The 17,475-nt window shown below is 47.7% G+C and overlaps 2 protein-coding genes across 5 annotated transcripts in view; both read left to right on the plus strand.

Annotated features, from left to right (window-relative positions):
- The window catches only part of POLR1B (RNA polymerase I subunit B), a 39,944-nt gene extending 24,663 nt beyond the window's left edge, over positions 1 to 15,281 (plus strand). Inside the window, exons 15-17 of the mRNA XM_045884559.3 lie at positions 607 to 10,972; positions 12,488 to 12,620; positions 15,103 to 15,281. Of these exons, the coding sequence (XP_045740515.1) occupies positions 607 to 1,489 (883 nt within the window). The 3' untranslated portion in view covers positions 1,490 to 10,972; positions 12,488 to 12,620; positions 15,103 to 15,281. The remainder of the gene's footprint in view (positions 1 to 606; positions 10,973 to 12,487; positions 12,621 to 15,102) is intronic.
- CHCHD5 (coiled-coil-helix-coiled-coil-helix domain containing 5) lies at positions 10,833 to 15,281 on the plus strand. 4 transcript variants are annotated; one of them, XM_064572211.1, is made up of 4 exons: positions 10,833 to 10,972; positions 12,236 to 12,393; positions 12,488 to 12,653; positions 15,103 to 15,281. In XM_064572211.1, the coding sequence occupies exons 2-4, from the start codon at positions 12,242 to 12,244 to the stop codon at positions 15,124 to 15,126; spliced, it is 342 nt and encodes a 113-aa protein (XP_064428281.1). In that variant the 5' UTR covers positions 10,833 to 10,972; positions 12,236 to 12,241; the 3' UTR covers positions 15,127 to 15,281. The 4 variants fall into 4 exon arrangements, with proteins under 4 accessions (XP_064428281.1, XP_045740517.1, XP_064428280.1 ...); XM_045884561.3 differs by having other exon boundaries at positions 10,834 to 10,972; positions 12,253 to 12,393; XM_064572210.1 differs by having other exon boundaries at positions 10,843 to 10,972; positions 12,126 to 12,393.
- Positions 15,282 to 17,475: the final 2,194 nt, after the last annotated feature.

A 17,475-nucleotide genomic window follows, 5' to 3' on the forward strand; every position in this document is an offset into this window, starting at 1 on the left:
TGAGCAGGGAGCCTGATGTGGGCCTCGATCCCAGGACCCTGGGATCATGACCTGAGCCGAAGGCAGATGCTTAACCAGCTGAGCCACCCAGGCGCCCCTGAATTGGCGTTTCTTAAATGAGACAGAGTTCTGTGTCTGCTGGACGGGCCTTTGGTTTTCTGCTTCTCTTGTCAGTCTGTTACGATTTGACAAGCTGCCTGTGACTTCTTTTTAAAACTCAGCTATTCAAACTTGGTCATCTCTCTCATGCATGTTGTTAGGGATTTCCCTAGCTAAAAATGTCAAGTTCATGATGCCTCTCGTTAAAATTAAAAATGGTTAGTTTATTTTCCATCTATGAAATGGTTTCAGCAGTAGGTCTTCATTAATAGTGTTTTGGTGGTCTCTGTTGCTTTTCTTCGGATGAGCAGAGTTCTGTAGCGAACAGAATCAGTAGCTCTGTTCATAAATACTTTTAGGGATACCAACTCTGTTTGTACTGGAGAAGAAATGTGAGAATAAGTTTTGCAAATATCCTTTATGAAGGACTAATTATGTCAGTGAAACTTGGGTGTGTTTGTCAGTGTAAAGAAAGTAGTTTGACCTTCTGTCTGCTTTTTTTCCCAGGAGTAAGGAAAATTGCATTGTGGATAACATCAAAGTGTGTAGTAATGACACTGGCAGTGGGAAGTTCAAGTGTATTTGCATCACGATGAGAGTCCCTCGGAACCCAACTATCGGAGATAAATTCGCTAGTCGCCACGGGCAGAAGGGCATCTTGAGCAGGTTGTGGCCGGTTGAGGACATGCCTTTCACTGAGAGTGGGATGGTCCCAGACATCCTGTTCAATCCTCACGGTTTTCCCTCCCGCATGACCATCGGGATGTTAATTGAAAGTATGGCAGGGAAGTCTGCTGCTCTGCACGGTCTCTGCCATGATGCGACACCCTTCACCTTTTCAGAGGAGAACTCGGCCTTAGAGTATTTCGGCGAGCTGTTAAAAGCCGCTGGCTACAACTTCTATGGCACCGAGAGGTTGTATAGTGGCATCAGTGGGATAGAACTGGAAGCAGACATTTTCATAGGCGTGGTTTATTACCAGCGTTTACGCCACATGGTTTCAGATAAATTCCAGGTTAGAACCACGGGAGCCAGAGACAAAGTCACGAACCAGCCTATTGGGGGAAGAAATGTCCAGGGTGGAATCCGTTTTGGGGAAATGGAGCGGGATGCTCTTTTAGCTCATGGTACATCTTTTCTCCTTCATGACCGCCTCTTCAACTGTTCGGATCGCTCAGTAGCCCATGTGTGCGTGAAGTGTGGTAGCTTACTCTCTCCACTGCTGGAGAAGCCACCCCCTTCTTGGTCTGCCACGCGCAACAGAAAATACAACTGTGCTTTGTGTGATCGCAGCGACACCATCGACACTGTTTCTGTGCCTTACGTTTTCCGGTATTTTGTAGCGGAACTGGCAGCTATGAACATCAAGGTGAAACTGGACGTCATTTAACTTGATGTGGCCTTTTGGGTTAGGAGAACTCTCAGATTAAAACCAAATATACCTTGAGCTCAGTGAAGATATGACTTGGTTACTCTGGAGTGTTTTTCAAGGGTGTTCAAGTTTCCCACCGAGACCTGGCAACTAAGAATTCAGGATTTCTGAGTCTGACCAGTATGGTAACTACTGAAGTTGATTTTCAATATATTTGTTAAAAAATTCCACAAGTATCTTCTTTAAAAATGATACACTGATAGAAGGATATATAGGGAAGTCTTTCCAACCCCAGGGTCTTTGTACCCTACATTCAGTGGGCAGTGACCATCGAACATTGCTCCGTCTAGAACCGAGCAATCCAGTACAAATACCACGCAAGTGACATATGTAATTTTATATTTGCTTATATCCACATTAAAGTAAAAACCAAAGGTAGCTCTATTGAAGTGTAATTGTTACACAAAACTGTGCATAGTTAACATGTACAATTTGATGGGTTTGAGCATATGCATACACCTGTGAAATGATCACCACAATCGAGGTAATAAACATCACTCTCCAAAAGATTCCTTGTGCACTTTGGGGTTGTGTGTGTTTTTGGTAAAAACACTGAATTTGATATCTACCCTCTTAATAAATGTTTAGATGTACAATAGAGTATTGTTAACTACAGGCAAAATTGACTCGTATAAGTGGAGCTTTACACCTGTTCAGTAGCAACTCCCCATTTCCCTCCCACCAGCTCCTGGTAGCCATCACTCTAGGCTGTGAGTTTGACTCTCTTATTAGATACCTCATATAAGTGAGATCATGCAGTATTTGTGCTTCTGTGATGGGCTTATTTCACTTAGCATAATGGCCTTCAGGTTTATCCATGTTGTTGCATATGGCAGGATTTCCTTTTTTTAAGGCTGAATAATATTCCTTTTTGTGTGTATAGCACATTTTATTTGTTCATCTTTTTTTTTTTTTTTTTTAGATTTTATTTATTTGAGAGAGCAAGAAAAAGCACCAGCAGGGGGTGGAGGGGGAAGCAGGGTTCCTGCCAAGCAGGGAGCCCAACGTGGGGCTCGATCCCAGGACCCCACAATCATAACCTGAGCCGAAGGCAGATGCTTAACCAGTGGAGCCACCCAGGCGCCCCTATTGGTTCATCTCTTGATGGACATTTAGGTTGTTTCCATACCTTAGAAATAATGTTCATATACTGTATTTAATATAGTCAAAATGCCATTTCCACATATAATAAGTAACAATTTATGGAGATATTTTACATTCTCTTTTCATACTAATCTCTCAAATCCAGTGGCTGTTTTTCTTTGTACATTTCATTGTACGTACGTGCTGTCCCCCCGTTGGCGCACATTTGGGCAGCCCCGTTCTTTGGCTACTGTAAACAGTGCTGGCATAGATAACCTTGTATTCGCTCGTGAATCATGCTCTTTGATGTTAAACTTCACTAAGATAATTCTTGAGTCTGGCTTTAGGTGTCTGTTACTAACTAGAAGGCAGATAGGGCTAGACTGAGAAAAATGTATATCCTGGCTTTGCTTCATGAAACTGTTGGGGAAAAAAATAAGGAAAAATGCCTCAAATCTAGTGGCTGATACTTTCACCTACTGTTAGTAGAATCCTAGCTGAACTTTAGACAGTCTCTGTCTATCTCACAGTCCCATAGCTGAGGTATGTTGTTCCAAGTCTCCTAATTTTTTTAGGAGCACCAAAAATGGTAATAAATAAATAAAGTTTGTTTTAACTTTTACTTGTTTTTTTATTTAAATTCCAGTTAATATATAGTGTAATATTAGTTTCAGGAGTAGAATTTAGAGATTCATCACTTCCATATAATACCCAGTGCTCATCACAAGTGCCCTCCTTAATCCCCATCACCCATATACCCCATCCCCCTGCCCGCCTCCCCTCCAGCAACCTTCTGTCCTCTAGAGTTAAGAGTCTTTTATGGTTTGCCTCTCTCCCTCCCACCCCTTGCTATGTTCATCTATTTTATTTCTTAAATTCCACATATTAGTGAAATCATATGTCTTTTCTCTGGCTTATTTGCTTAGCTTTTTAAAATTATAGATTCACAAAATTGACATTGGGACAATTCACAGAGTTTAGTCCTATTTCACCAGTTTACACGCACTTGTTTATATATGTGTGTATAGTTCTGATCAATCTTATCACACTTGTAGATTGATGTAACCAACATAAGACACAACTAAAAACCATAAGTGACTCTTTTTTTTTTTAAAGATTTTTTTTTTTTTAATTTATTTATTTGACAGAGAGACAGTGAGAGCAGGAACACAAGCAGGGGGAGTGGAAGAGGGAGAAGCAGGCTTCCCGCCGAGCAGGGAGCCCGATGCGGGGCTCGATGCGGGGCTCGATCCCAGGACCCTGGATCATGACCTGAGCCGAAGGCAGACGCTTAACGACTGAGCCACCCAGGTGCCCCGACTCTTAATCATAAGAAATAAACTGAGGGTTGCTGGAGGGGAGCAGGTTGGGGGGATGGGGTAGCTGGGTGATGGACATTAAGGAGGAAAAGTGATTTAATGAACACTGGGTATTATATAAGACTGATGAATCACTGACCTCTTCCTTTGAATGTAATAATATACTATGTTAATTGAATTTAAATTAAAAAAAAAAAAAAGATGCACAACTATTCCACACCACAAGGCTCTGCCATGTTTTCCCTTTATAGCCATCCCCAACTCCATCCCCCAACTTTAACCCCTGGCAACCACTAATCTATTCTCCGTCTCAATCATTTTGTTATTTCAAGAATATTATATAAATGGAATCATACAGTATGTGACCTTTTGAAATTGGCCTTTTCCACTCAGTGCAATTCCCCTGAGTCCACTTAAGTTCTTTTTTTTAAGATTTTATTTATTTATTTGACAGAGACAGAGACAGCGAGAGCAGGAACACAAGCAGGGGGAGTGGGAGAGGGAGAAGCAGGCTTCCTGCTGAGCCGGGAGCCCAATGCGGGACTCGATCCCAGGACCCCGGGATCATGACCTGAGCCGAAGACAGTCGCTTAACCAACTGAGCCACCCAGGCGCCCTCCACTGAAGTTCTTGAATGTATCTGTAATTTATTCCTTCTTACTGTCACTCAGCACTCCATGATATGGAGTTTATACTTTATCATTTGGGTTTGGTTTTTGGTAGATCATGCTTTTGGTGTCATGTCTTTTTTTTTTTTTTTTTAAGATTTTATTTATTTGAGAGAGAGAGAATGAGAGACAGAGAGCAGGAGAGGGAGGAGGGTCAGAGGGAGAAGCAGACCCCCCGCTGAGCAGGGAGCCCGATGCGGGACTCGATCCCGGGACTCCAGGATCATGACCTGAGCCGAAGGCAGTCGCTTAACCAACTGAGCCACCCAGGTGCCCTGGTGTCATGTCTTAAGAACTCTTCAAGCCCAAAGATTTTATCATAATATCTTCTAAATGTTTATAATTTTATGCTGTACATTTAAATCTGTGATCCATTTATCCCTTTTGAGTTTATTTTTTTTTAAGATTTTATTTATTTGACAGAGAGAGACACAGCAAGAGAGGGAACACAAGCAGGGGGAGTGGGAGAGGCAGAGGCAGGCTTCCCGCTGAGCAGGGAGCCCGATGTGGGGCTCGAGCCCAGGACCCTGGGATCATGACCTGAGCCGAAGGCAGACGCTTAACGACTGAGCCACCCAGGCGCCCCTTGAGTTTATTTTTTTTTAAAGATTTATCCCTTTATTAGAATGTGCAAGTGGAGGGGGTGGGGTGAGGCAGGCATAATCTCCAGCAGACTCCCTGCTGAGCAGGGAGCCCTGAGCAGGGATTGATCACAGAACCCTGAGATCACCACCTGAGCTGAAATCAAGAGTCCAAATGCCCAATGACTAAACCACCCAGGCGCCCCTTGAATTTATTTTTGTATAAGGTGTGAGGTTCAGATCAAGATTCTTTTTTTTTTTTGCCAGAGAATTGGATGATAAGTATCATTTTGAATGTTGTGCTGGTATAACACAAATCAGTGTATGCAGTGAAGGGATAAGGTATAGACAAGATACATATTTATACAAATGGAATGTTGTTTCAAAACAAATGTCTTCAAGGGAAGGATGGAGCTGTAGGTAAAACTGAATGTTACATCTATGAATGGAATATTGCATAACAGTATTTTAAAGAAGTAAATACAAAATTGAGTGATAGGGGGCACCTGGGTGGCTTAGTTGTTAAGCCTTCGGCTTGGGTCATGATCCTAGGGTCCTGGGATCGAGCCCCGCATCGGGCTCCCTGCTCCGTGGGGGGCCTGCTTCTCCCTCTCCCACTTCCCCTGCTTGTGTTCCCTCTCTCGCTGTGTCTATCAAATAAATAAAAGCTTAAAAAAATTGAATGATAGGTTAATTATCTGAATAGTATATGGATAGATTAAAAACTGCAATAAAATAGGGCTGTATATTTCTGTATTGTTTATAAGTTTCTGTATTGTTTATAAGTTTCCTAATGAAAGAACAGAACTACACACAAGATGGAATAAATAATTTGTCTCTGTTAAGAATGTTGATCCAGAGCGCCTGGGTGGCTCAGTTGGTTAAGCATCTGCTTTCGGCTCAGGTCATGATCCCAGGGCCCTGGGATGGAGCCCCACATTAGCCTTCCTGCTCAGTGGAGAGTCTCCTTCTCCGTCTCCCTCTGCTGCTCCCCCTGCTTGTGTTCTCTCTCTCTCTATCAAATAAATAAATAAAAATCTAAAAAAAAAAAAAAGAATGTTGATCCAACAAAAATGAATTGCCCACTGTGGTCCTTGAAACTAACCTGTTTTATTTAATGGACACTCCATACACCCAAGTGGTTGTAACAGGTACTGCAAGATGTATTATACGAATAGACGTTTCAAGTATGTGTGGTACTTCTTTTGATGGTAAGAAGTGTTCCTGTGGGGCAGATCTACAGTGAGGACAGTGCCAGTGGGTTGAGTATCTCTGTGGGACCCAGCAGGCACCCCAGCCCAGCCCTGCGGTGTGGGGGAGGCAGCACAGGATGTGGGGAAGAGCCCACTGCACTGATGGAAGAGCTGGTCCGGGCAGGAGCGCTTCAGACCCCCTTCCAGCAGGCTGTCCGCACTGCCCTCCCCCTTTGACAGCTAGTCCTGGTGAGCCTTTTCAACTGCAAGCGTTACTGACAATGATACAGGGTGCAGCCTGTGGCAAAGGGATGTAGGCGAAGGCTCCCCCTGGGGTTTTGGCCTTCGTGTCCTTGTAAGAGAACACACAGAGAAGGTGATGTGAGCGGAGGCAGAGATGGAAGTAATGTGTCTACCAGCCAAGGAATGCCAAGGACTGCCTGTAACCACCAGAAGCTGGGAAACAGGTATGGGACAGATTCTTCAGAGCCTCCAGCAGGAATCTGCCAGCACCTTGATTTTGGACTTCCGGCTTCCTGAACTGTGAAAATGCATGTCTGTTGTTTTAAGCTACCCAGTTTGTGGCAGTTTGTTACAGCAACCTCAGGAAGCCAGTCCCACTGAGGCTTAGCTCCTTACAGAGCACAGATTAGCATGGGTTCTAAATGTGCGATGCCTCCATGTGGATAGAAGATAATATTGAGATTGGTGAGGAGGCCCAGATTGGCTGTAAAGAAAACAAGCCACTTAATTAACCCTTCCCACACTTACTTTTCCTTCCCAAGTGGTGCAGTGTTCTATTTGAACCATCAAATACCACTTCTTGGAGGCAAAGCCAAGAAGTGAGGGCAGTGTCCTCTCTCTGGGACTGGTTTCTGCACACCTCCCTTTCAGCCTGTGGCCCACAGCTCCCGAGGACCTGGAAGAGATCAGCACTGGGACCCGCTCATCAGCTGCAGCTTCTGAATCTGCATTTCCTACGCCTCAAACCCCATGAACCTGCCGTGGATGAGGAAGACACACGCAGTGCTGCGGAGGTGGCCAGGCCCACTGGAATCTCAGCCTCAGGCAGCCGCCCAGTGCAGGAGGAAAGGAACTGTCCTGGGTGAGCTGTCAAGGTCTTGCCTAAGACCAGTCCCCAGGAGGCAGAATAGAGCCAAGCAGACCTCATCACAAGGGCACCGTTCTGCTGCCTCACACCCATCATCAGGTAGGAAGGTTGTTAGCTGGTGTTTGTCAGTTCCTCTAGGACAGAGCCATGGCTTTCACCTCCTCCCAAGCCCTCCCCTCGCCCAGCACCGGAGGGAAGGCAGCACCCTTAATACAGGCCTGTGTGGACAGCATGGCAGGACCCAACAAGTGGACCCTTTTCTAAGCCTCACCGGCCCTTGCCTAGACTAACAAATGGTTGGAATCCAGACGCAGGAGGAAGGGATGGGATTCATTGCAGTTCCCAGGAATCCTAAGGCTTTGGGCTCTGGAAGAATAGATCTGGGAGGCATAGGATCCAGGAGACACTAATGAGAAAGTGGAAGTTAAGCTTCAAGCAAAGTGTTCATTTTTCTCTGTCTTTTTTTTTTTTTTTAACTAAGGAGCTTAATGAGGAGAAAAAAGAAGTCAAGAGCTGGGACACCCCCTCAGAGTCAGAGTATGTGGTTTCCTCTAACAAATTTCTGTGCTACTATCTCCAGAGGAGGGGTGATCCTGAAGCTCTAGGTCACTAGCCACCTGGCTAGTGAGAAAAGATGTAATGTGGCTGGAAAAGCGTGCTCACTGCCGTCCTCAGCTTGGAGATTTTACATGTATTGGGCTCGTCAGGATTTGCCTCCCACCCATCATATCCTATAAACTTAAGATTAAGAGGGAGAGCTTCTAGAAAAGAAAAACCCAGATGAAGGGGGCAATGAAGCCACCGAGGGGAGAGAAGGAGCCCTCGGGAGTCCTGGAGACCCTCTCCTAGTCAACGGTACTCCTCTCATAACACCATTAGGAAATCACCAACACACCCAGGCACCATCCCTTCCTGCCACATGGCCCCTTCAGGGGATCAAGGGTCAGGACTCACACTGCTGCCAGCTCACAGATCATCTGGTCAAAGTCGTTTCTGTGCTGCCATTCATGGCGGCTCTCAGTCTGGCCAGGGATCGAAGCACTGGACAACTCCCTCCAGGTCACATTCTACAAGGGCATCCTCCCACCCACCACCCTGTATCCACCCATCATGCTCCCTGCCCTTCATCAAATCTGACATGCCCCACCTGGAGGGACTAAATTACGCAAAGACAAATATCACATGATCTCACTTATATGTGGAATCTAAGTTGAACTCATGAAAACAGAATGGTGGTTGGCAGGCCTGGGGTGTGGGGGAAATGGGGAGATGTTGGTCAAATGGTATAAACTCTATTAAGATGAGTAAGTTCTGGAGACCTAATGTATAGCATTAGCCAATAATAACATATTGTGTACTTGAAATTTGCTAAGAAATTAGATCTTAAATGACCTTATCACACATAAAAAATGTTAACTACGTGAGCTGATGGATATTATTATGGTAATCATTTCACAATGCCTATGTATACCAACACATCCCATTGTATACCCTTTTTAGCAGTATGAATTTTGGTCTTTTACTTGCTGTTTCCCCAGTTCCTGGCACATATATGGCACTTAATAAGTATCATACGAGTCAATGAGTGGATCTCATTTTATCCTCACGCAATCCTGTGAGCAGATGGTTTCATTTGTCCCATTATGACTCTGCCAGACCCCATGCTATGGAGGGGATCCAGCAGTGACCATGAGACAGATACAAGCCATTCCCTCATGGGTCTTGAAGAAGGCAGAAAATAAGCAAATACAATAACTAATTCTGATAAGGCTAGAAAAAGCAAAGTACAAAGTGCTCCACACCATAGGCTCTGCAGGCGTCATTTCAGTCTCTGCTCACAAGGGCATCCTGAAGCAGCTGTCATGGAGGAAACTGAAACCCAGAGAGCAGATTCTGCCCAAGATCTCCGATTCAAACCCAGGTCGGCTTCACTCCATAGGTCTGCCTTGCATTTGATCCCTAGAGAGGAAGTTAGTCACTCTGGAGCTATAGCCCAAAGACAACCTAGAAGCTTGGAGGCACAGGTGTTACACTTCCCAGAGGGGGTGTCTCCTCTTGGGGTCTTCATCGTACCTACTAATGAGCCCACGTTTGAACCCCTTCTCTTGAGGAAGCACATTACAGGGACTTTGAGATAAGACTCAGGAAGTGCCAAGGGACAGGTTAAGATTTCACTTTCCCAGGAGAGAAGAATATGAGGATTCAGTCCACAATTGAAGCCAGAGTGTTCTCTGTCACTGAGGGTGTTCCTTCCCCCGTTCTCCCACCAAAAATACACACTTGGAAGTTTTTGCAAGAAGGAAGAATAGGAAGGCTTTGGGTGAAAAGCTTTCCTTCGGTGCGCATAGCTCCAAACCTACTCCTGTCATCGGAGGCAGGTTCAGATGGTCAGTGGGGCAATCATACGTCAAGGGCCAACCAGAGCAGCTCACAGTAACAGGCTCCCGTGACAGCTCTCACTTCTCCAGAACTCCTGAGGGTCCAGGCTCTGCCCTAAACTGTTCACAGGCACTATGCCCTATGTAAAGGATCTCACTATCATCATCCCCATTTACAGATGAGCACACGGATACTCCAAATAGCTGTCACTTGCTCACAAATAGCTCTTGTTCCTCAACACTATGATGAAGTGCATTTTATGTTAATTTTGGCTGGAGTCTGGGAAGACATCCACATACTAGATGGCTGGGCTGATGCTTAGTTTCTCTCTGATCATGGGATACTCGCGCCCACCCTCACAGAGGGGAAAACGCACCCCCAGGCCTCACACTGGAGGACAGATCAAGAGATGGAAACGGTACCCCACCAGGAGGAACTAGAATTACACATGCCCATAATCACGTGGAGCCAATATTAACACTCAAGTCCGGCCTGGCCGCAGGGCTTATGCCAAGAAGGAGGGGGCCTGGTCTGGGTAACCCAGGCTAAGCCGAAGGGACGTCCAGGCCGGTTGGTCCCACTCTTGCGGTGACCCCCTTCCCGCGGCTCCGCGCGCGCGCACGAACCAGCATCCCGAGAGGACGGGGAGCGCCTGCGCAAGACAGAGGTGGCTAGGCGTCAGGCTCCTAGTCCCCGCGCCCAGCAGCCGGCAGCCACGGCGCCCAACCCGGCCACAGCATCCGCTCGCCACCAGCTCCGGGCGGGCAGCTAGGATAGAAGCGCGTGCTGCGGCGTCCACCCCTTATTCCCGGCGCACTCCGCCGGGGCCAAGGCAAACCGGATGTAGAAAGAGGTAGAGCAACCGAACCGAATGGGGGCCTGCGATGACTGCGCAGGCGCCGCCACGACAGGCGGGGCCGGAAGGAGAGACAGGGCGCCGCCATGACAGGTTGGGCCTGAAGGGAATGGAACGGGCCGCTTGGCGGCTCTGCGACCGGAAAAAAACGAGGCAAGGACAGCGGAGTTGGGCGCCGCCATGACAACCTGTACCGGAAAAGGCGGGACTCTCCTCCCTGACTGATTCCCTACCGGCAGCGGCCTGGAGATGTGAGTAGCGGGAGCGCCTACCCCGGATATGCCGCCGCACCCCCTCTCTTCCCGTGACCTGGACCTACGCCAGCACTCCGGGAGGAAGGATTGGCTTCTTTGTTCCTCGGAAATCCGACCCTTAGGATTCAGCGCAGTCCATTACAAGTCTCATCCCTCCGCGTGTCCAGGCCCCGCCCCTGAACGTTTAGACTCTTCCCCTCTTCCTCGTGGTAACTGGGAACTTGTCAGGTCCACCCTTAACACCCACCCAACCCCTGTCCCTAGGACCCCTGGCACTGTCCACCACCTTGCAACCCTAGGACTGCAGAATTGTCGCGGGACCTCTACGATTCTTTTTTTTTTTTTTAAAGATTTTATTTATTTATTCATGAGAGACAGAGAGAGAGACAGAGAGAAGCAGGCTCCCAAGGAGCAGGGAGCCCGATGCGGGACTCGATCCCAGGACCCTGGGATCATGATCTGAGCCGAAGGCAGACGCTTAACCATCTGAGCCACCCATGCGCCCGACCTCTACGATTCTTAGACCCGTTCTTAGAGCTCCGGATTCATCCCTCTAGATCACCTAAACATACGTTTTGAACCTTAGGATCTGCACAGTATCCCAGACCTCACCTGTAGCACCCACAGACTTGTTCCTAGACCATTGGTCCCACTCTAGATTTCCAGATCTTGTTCCCAAGAGCTTACTTGTAGGAACCTCCAGATCTGTCCCAGAGCCCCAACCTTCCCCAGGGTTTCCACGTCATGCCCCTAGAACTCTGGGACCCACCCTAGGACCCCCAAACCCACTCCAGGGCTTCAGGTCTCATCTCCAGGACCCCTGTCCTCAGGCCTAATCTTTAAGACTGGCCAATAAACCCTTCCCCAGGACCAAAGACCTTACCCCTTGGACTTCTAAACCTCTTTTTAGAACTCCAAACCCCTTTAGGGCTCCCAGGTTTTCTCCTAGAACTCAAGATCTTACTTTTAAGGCCCTATTGGGGAATGCCCGAACTCCAAGACCCTTCTTCCAGGACCCCAAGGCTTGCCTTCGAATGATTAGATCTTTTTTGGAAAAGATCTCCACCATCTTCCCAGAAGCCCCCAGCCTGTTCCATAATCCCCAGCGCTCATGCCTTACCTCCCCCTCCATCTCCCTGGCTCTATCTAGGATCCTTCAGACTTCCGGATCTGCCCGAGATCCCTAGTGTTGTTCCCTGCTCCATCCTACTACCAAAATCAGAACTCCCTTTCTTGTCTGTTGTCTGGAATTATCCTCAGCCCACCATGTCCCACAGGCAGGCAGCCCTGGAGGTCACTGCTCGCTACTGTGGCCGGGAGCTGGAGCAATATGGCCAGTGTGTGGCGGCCAAGCCTGAGTCCTGGCAGCGGGACTGTCACCACCTTAAGATGAGTATTGCTCAATGCACGTCCTCCCAGTGAGTGTGGACAAGAATGGGATGGGGTGGGAGGTGGGGGGTGGGTAGGCGGTGGAGTGGAAGTGTGAATGCCTGAAATGCCCTTCCTCCACAGCCCAATCATCCGTCAGATCCGCCAGGCCTGTGCTGAGCCTTTTGAGGCCTTTGAGGAGTGTCTTCGACAGAATGAGGCAGCCGTGGGCAACTGTGCAGAGCATGTGCGCCGCTTCCTTCAGTGTGCCGAGCAGGTGCGGCCACCACGCTCACCCTCAGCGGTGGAGGTGAGGCGGGGGGGCGGGGGGCTCATCCGTTTTCACCCCCTTCATCCTTCTGGTTGCTCAGAATAAAGACCTGGGAGTTATCCTCAGCCCCACCCTACCCCCCACACAGACCTGCACCATGCACCCGGGATCCAGAACATGATAACCTCTTGCCCCTTCCCATAGTCCCTGCTTGAGTCCAGACACCTCCCTGACCTGTTCACCTCCAGAATCCCTGCCCCCGCCTTTTCCCTGACACTCTGAATCCCCTCTCACTTGCCCCCCACACAGTGGCCAGAGAGAATATTTAGGAACTGAAAACTATTCACATTACATATTTGCTTAGAGCTCTTCAATAGCTTCCTATTCACAGAACAAAATCCCAGGTCCTTGCTGGGTTCTCTGTGTTCTTCCCTGGGCTGACCTCAACCACCTCCTTCCTTACCTGCTCTCTTGTTCCCTTCCTCACTGTCCCTCAGCTGTACTGGGTGAGGGGGTGAGGTGGGGGCAAATGAGTCTTACTCTCTTTAATGTATACAGTACATAAACAGATATGCAGTATAACTATGGTATTAAGATTTCATGGATGGCTGCAATTTTTAAAAGCTGTCTTAAAAGACCCCTTGGGGAGCAGTAATAAAAACAAAGTTGAGCAATGCTACTTTAGATGTTTACTGCCTCCCCTCACTGGACTGTGCGCTCCTAAGGCAAAAGTCACATCTTGCACCACCTCCCTCTTAACATTCTCTCATTTGAGCCTCTGTGCTCCGTATTATCACTTTCAGTCCATTCTCTGTGATGGTCCCAGAGCGATCCCAAAGGAAATCTGACCATGTTCTGCTTCACTTATTTATTTATTTATTTATTTTGAGAGAGAGAGAAAGAGAGTGTGAGCGGGGAGAGGGACAGAGAGAGAGGGAGGGAGAGAGGGAATCCTAAGCAGGCTCCACACTGACGTGGAGCTCAGTCTCACAACCCTGAGATTGTGACCTGAGCCAAAATCAGGAGTCGGACGCTTAATCGACTGAGCCACCCAGGCGCCCCATGTTCTGTTTCACTTCGAAACCTTTCAGTTAAGCGTCTGCCTTCAGCTCAGGTCATGATTCTGGGACCCTGGGATCGAGCTCCACGTCGGGCTCCGTGCTGGGCAGGGAGCCTGCTTCTCCCTCTCCTTCTGCCACTGCCCCTGCTTGTGTTCCCTCTCTCGCTGTGTCTCTCTCTGTCAAATAAATAAATAAAATCTTTAAAAAAAACAAAACAAATAAATAAAAACAAAAAAAGCTTTCCATGGCTCCTCACTTCCATCAGGCCAAATCTAAAGTCCAATAAAACCTCTCCTGCGGGCCCATCCCCGGGCTCCCATGGTCTCTGAGCTCCTTCCGTTATGGCTTATATCTTACTGCCTTATAACTGCTTCATTCCCATTGCCTGTCTCAGAGGAGTTCTAGGCTAAAGATGGGGGAGATGCCCTTCCACCAGGCCCTGTAGTCCTTGTTTTGTTTTAATACGGCAGTAATAAGTGAAAGGTTCAGGCCCTAGGAGCGGACACCAGCAGGTAGGACTTTTAATTCTTAGAAATGCTTTAGTAATGATTGCATACTAATCATCTTAGTTTCTTAATCTGTATATTGGCTCTATGTTAGTCATATGTTCTTTCTTTCAAGTTTTGGGGCATCTGAACAGTAAAGGCCTCACCTTTCCATCTCAGGGCTCGTTGTTCCCGCCCTGGTTAAGCAGCCAGCTTCTCCCTGGTCTTCCTGTGGCCATCCTGCCCCCAAATCTGCTCTCCCCTGACAGCCACAGGACCTTGTAAAAAGGGAAGTGAGGTCACATCTCTCCCCTTTCCAGCCTTGTCGTGGCTCCTGAGTGCACTCAGAGTGATTCCCCCCACACCTGGTCCTCCTCACCATCCTCCTCTTTGTAGACAGTTGGCATCTTTTTTTTTTTTTTTTTAAAGATTTTATTTATTTATTTGAGAGAGAGAATGAGACAGAGAGCATGAGAGAGGGGAGGGTCAGAGGGAGAAGCAGACTCCCTGCCGAGCAGGGAGCCCGATGCGGGACTCGATCCTGGGACTCCAGGATCATGACCTGAGCCGAAGGCAGCCGCTTAACCAACTGAGCCACCCAGGCGCCCCAGTTGGCATCTTTTTATTGTTTATTTGTTGTCTGTCTCTTCCTAGAGTCAGAGATTTGTGCCTGCTTCATCCGTTGCCCTGTAACAATGCCAGGCACTCCGCACGTGCTCAGTAAATACAGCAAATGGTGCCTTCCCTGCTCCCAGTGACAGTTCACTGTGTCAGACGTGTTCACATGGCAGATGGCCAAGGCCATCACCCGATACCCTCTCTCTCTCCAGACTCTGGACTTGGCAAGGGCAGCTTCTGCTGTCTACATAACCTCCCTCAGTAGGGGCCCCAGGGCCAGGCACAAAATAGGTGCTAGTAGATGTTCATGTGTTTTTTCCACAGGCAAAGCCACTTCCTGCCTCCTGAAGACTCTTTGAACCATAGGAAAACTGGACCTGAGCGACTGGCCATTTGATGCCCCCACGCCTGAAGAGTGGCCAGGTGGAGTCATGAGGGGCCTGGATGGGAGTCTGGCTTCTCTGGACAGCAGGACTCACAATAAATAAAGACTCTGTATACCAGACTTTGACTTCTGCCTTCAGCAGCTGAGGGGAAACTGAGGGGAGAGCTGGCTGGGCGGAAACCCCGCTCCTCTGTTCCCCAGCTTCACGCAGTGTGCCCAGGAAGGGCCTGCTCACCAGGGTTAAGACGACCCCTCTTTCCTCGTTAACTCTGCCAACAGCCACTTCCTATCTCCTGCCGCACAGACATGGGAAAAGGCTCTTTCTCGCTTCCACTCAAGCGTTTACCGAGTCTTTATTGAGTGTTTCCTTAAGGTTTAGGGGGGCAATAATATCACACTTCTTTTCCTCCTGAGGTTTGAGCCAGTTGTGTGATAGACCTGGGCACTAGGCAGTGGGAATGAAAATACTGGCTTTATTACTGGGAACAGTGTGGCTTAGAGTCTGCTGTCCTGGACTTCTCTTCTGTCTCGGTTTGTGTTCTTCCAGAATCCAACCTTGAGAATTGGAGTGCAGATAGAATATTTGGAATGTGATTCCAGAAACATTTGGAGGGGAGTGGAGAGGTAAGACAGAGAGGAAGGCAGCCAATAAAAGGTGCGTAATCAAGCCAGTTACCACAGTGGGTGATGGGCTCAATCTAAGGGGCAAGGAGGTTGAGGTATAGATCACCCACTGCCCATCTGTCATTGGGGGCAGTTTTCATGCGCATTGACCGTCTTGCACTTCTGCCTGCCCCATGTGTGGTCACGTGCCCTGCCATCACAGGAGCCCTGAACGGAGAGTAGCCAAGGATCAAGTAAGCAACGTTCAGCACCCAGAAGAGTGCTGAGTGGATGTGGGTGGGGATCAGCAGTGGCTGCGGCAGCTTCTCAGTTTCTCCTCAGGAGTACATGTTCTGTGGGCCCGGCTGGTTGATCACCAGCTCCCCAGCAGGGGCAGGTCCCAAAGGGCAGAGGGCAGACAGGCACGGATGGGGGAGAGAGATGAGAGTCCTGGGATCGAGTCCTGCATCAGGCTCCCTGCCTCTGCCTCTTATGAATAAATAAGTAAGTAAATCTTAAAAATCATTTCTGTTCCTCTGTCTGTTTTGATGAATTGTATTTAGGGAGTTTTCACATGATCTGAATTTTCAAATTGCTGTAAATTTGTTCATAATATCCTCATATAATCTTTTTAAGACCTACAGAATCTGTAGTGAGAGCCCCTTTCTCATTTCTGACATTGGTTATTTGTGCCCGCTTTCTTTTTTTCTTATTCCATCTTGATGGTTTACCAATTTATTAATCTTTTCACAGAATTTACTTTTGGCTTTGCTGGTGTTCTTTGTATATTTGTTTTTAACTTAATTATCTTCTTTATAATTACCTTTTTTGGATTTAATTTTGTATTCTATCTTTTTGAAGTGAATGTTTAGCTCACTGATTTTTAGCCTTTTTTTTTTCTTTAATGTACACACTTAAATTCCCCACAAAGCAAGCTTTTCTATTTTGCATTTTTCATTGATCCCAGATTATTTAGAAGTTTAAAACTATTTTTAAATTTCTGAACATGTGGGGATTTTTCTCGTTATCTTGCCTAATTGCAATTGGATTAGGGACATATTTTATATGGTTTCAATCTTTAGAAATATGTTGAGACTTTTCACGGCTTGGCGTAGGGTTGGCTTTTGTTAATGTGCCATCTGTGCTTGAATCATAATCTTTCGTGCATGATGCACTATCTTAGGTTGGGTTCCCCCAGAAACAGATTTTGAGGCAACGCTTTTTGGGAGATGGCCTCAGAAAGCACTGGCAGGGCAGAGGGAAGTGAGACAGGAAGGGAAAGCAGCATATCAAGGCTGCATTATCAATTGAGCAAGTTACCACTGGGCAACAGCTTAACTCTCTGGGGAACTCTGGAAACAATGGAGAACATACTCTTCCCCCACAAGGGGTGGGGATATTTATACACTAACCCCCATCAGTCATTTTGTTCAGGGTCACTTAGGGGGCTGGGATTTTAATTTCCGAGCTGCTTCCTGTTTGCCAGACACACAGGCAGAGTGGGCTTTGGGGGAGAGAAAACTCCAGCGAAGAGCAGCAGCTTCAGTGGGGTTCACTCAGTGGGAGCCGCCCTGTGGCCATTCATTGCAATGAGACCCATGGCCACAGCCACCATTTTCCCAGCCTGTCATGGCTGCCTCCGCAGCAGCCACCATCATCTCAACTCCCTTTGCCGCCGTCACTGCGCCTCCCATGACTGCATCCCATCA

Source organism: Mirounga angustirostris, unplaced genomic scaffold, assembly GCF_029215605.1.
Source record: "Mirounga angustirostris isolate CCGP_5_RB_7025 unplaced genomic scaffold, mMirAng1.0.hap1 SCAF_10, whole genome shotgun sequence".
In the NCBI taxonomy this organism is placed as follows: domain Eukaryota; kingdom Metazoa; phylum Chordata; class Mammalia; order Carnivora; family Phocidae; genus Mirounga; species Mirounga angustirostris.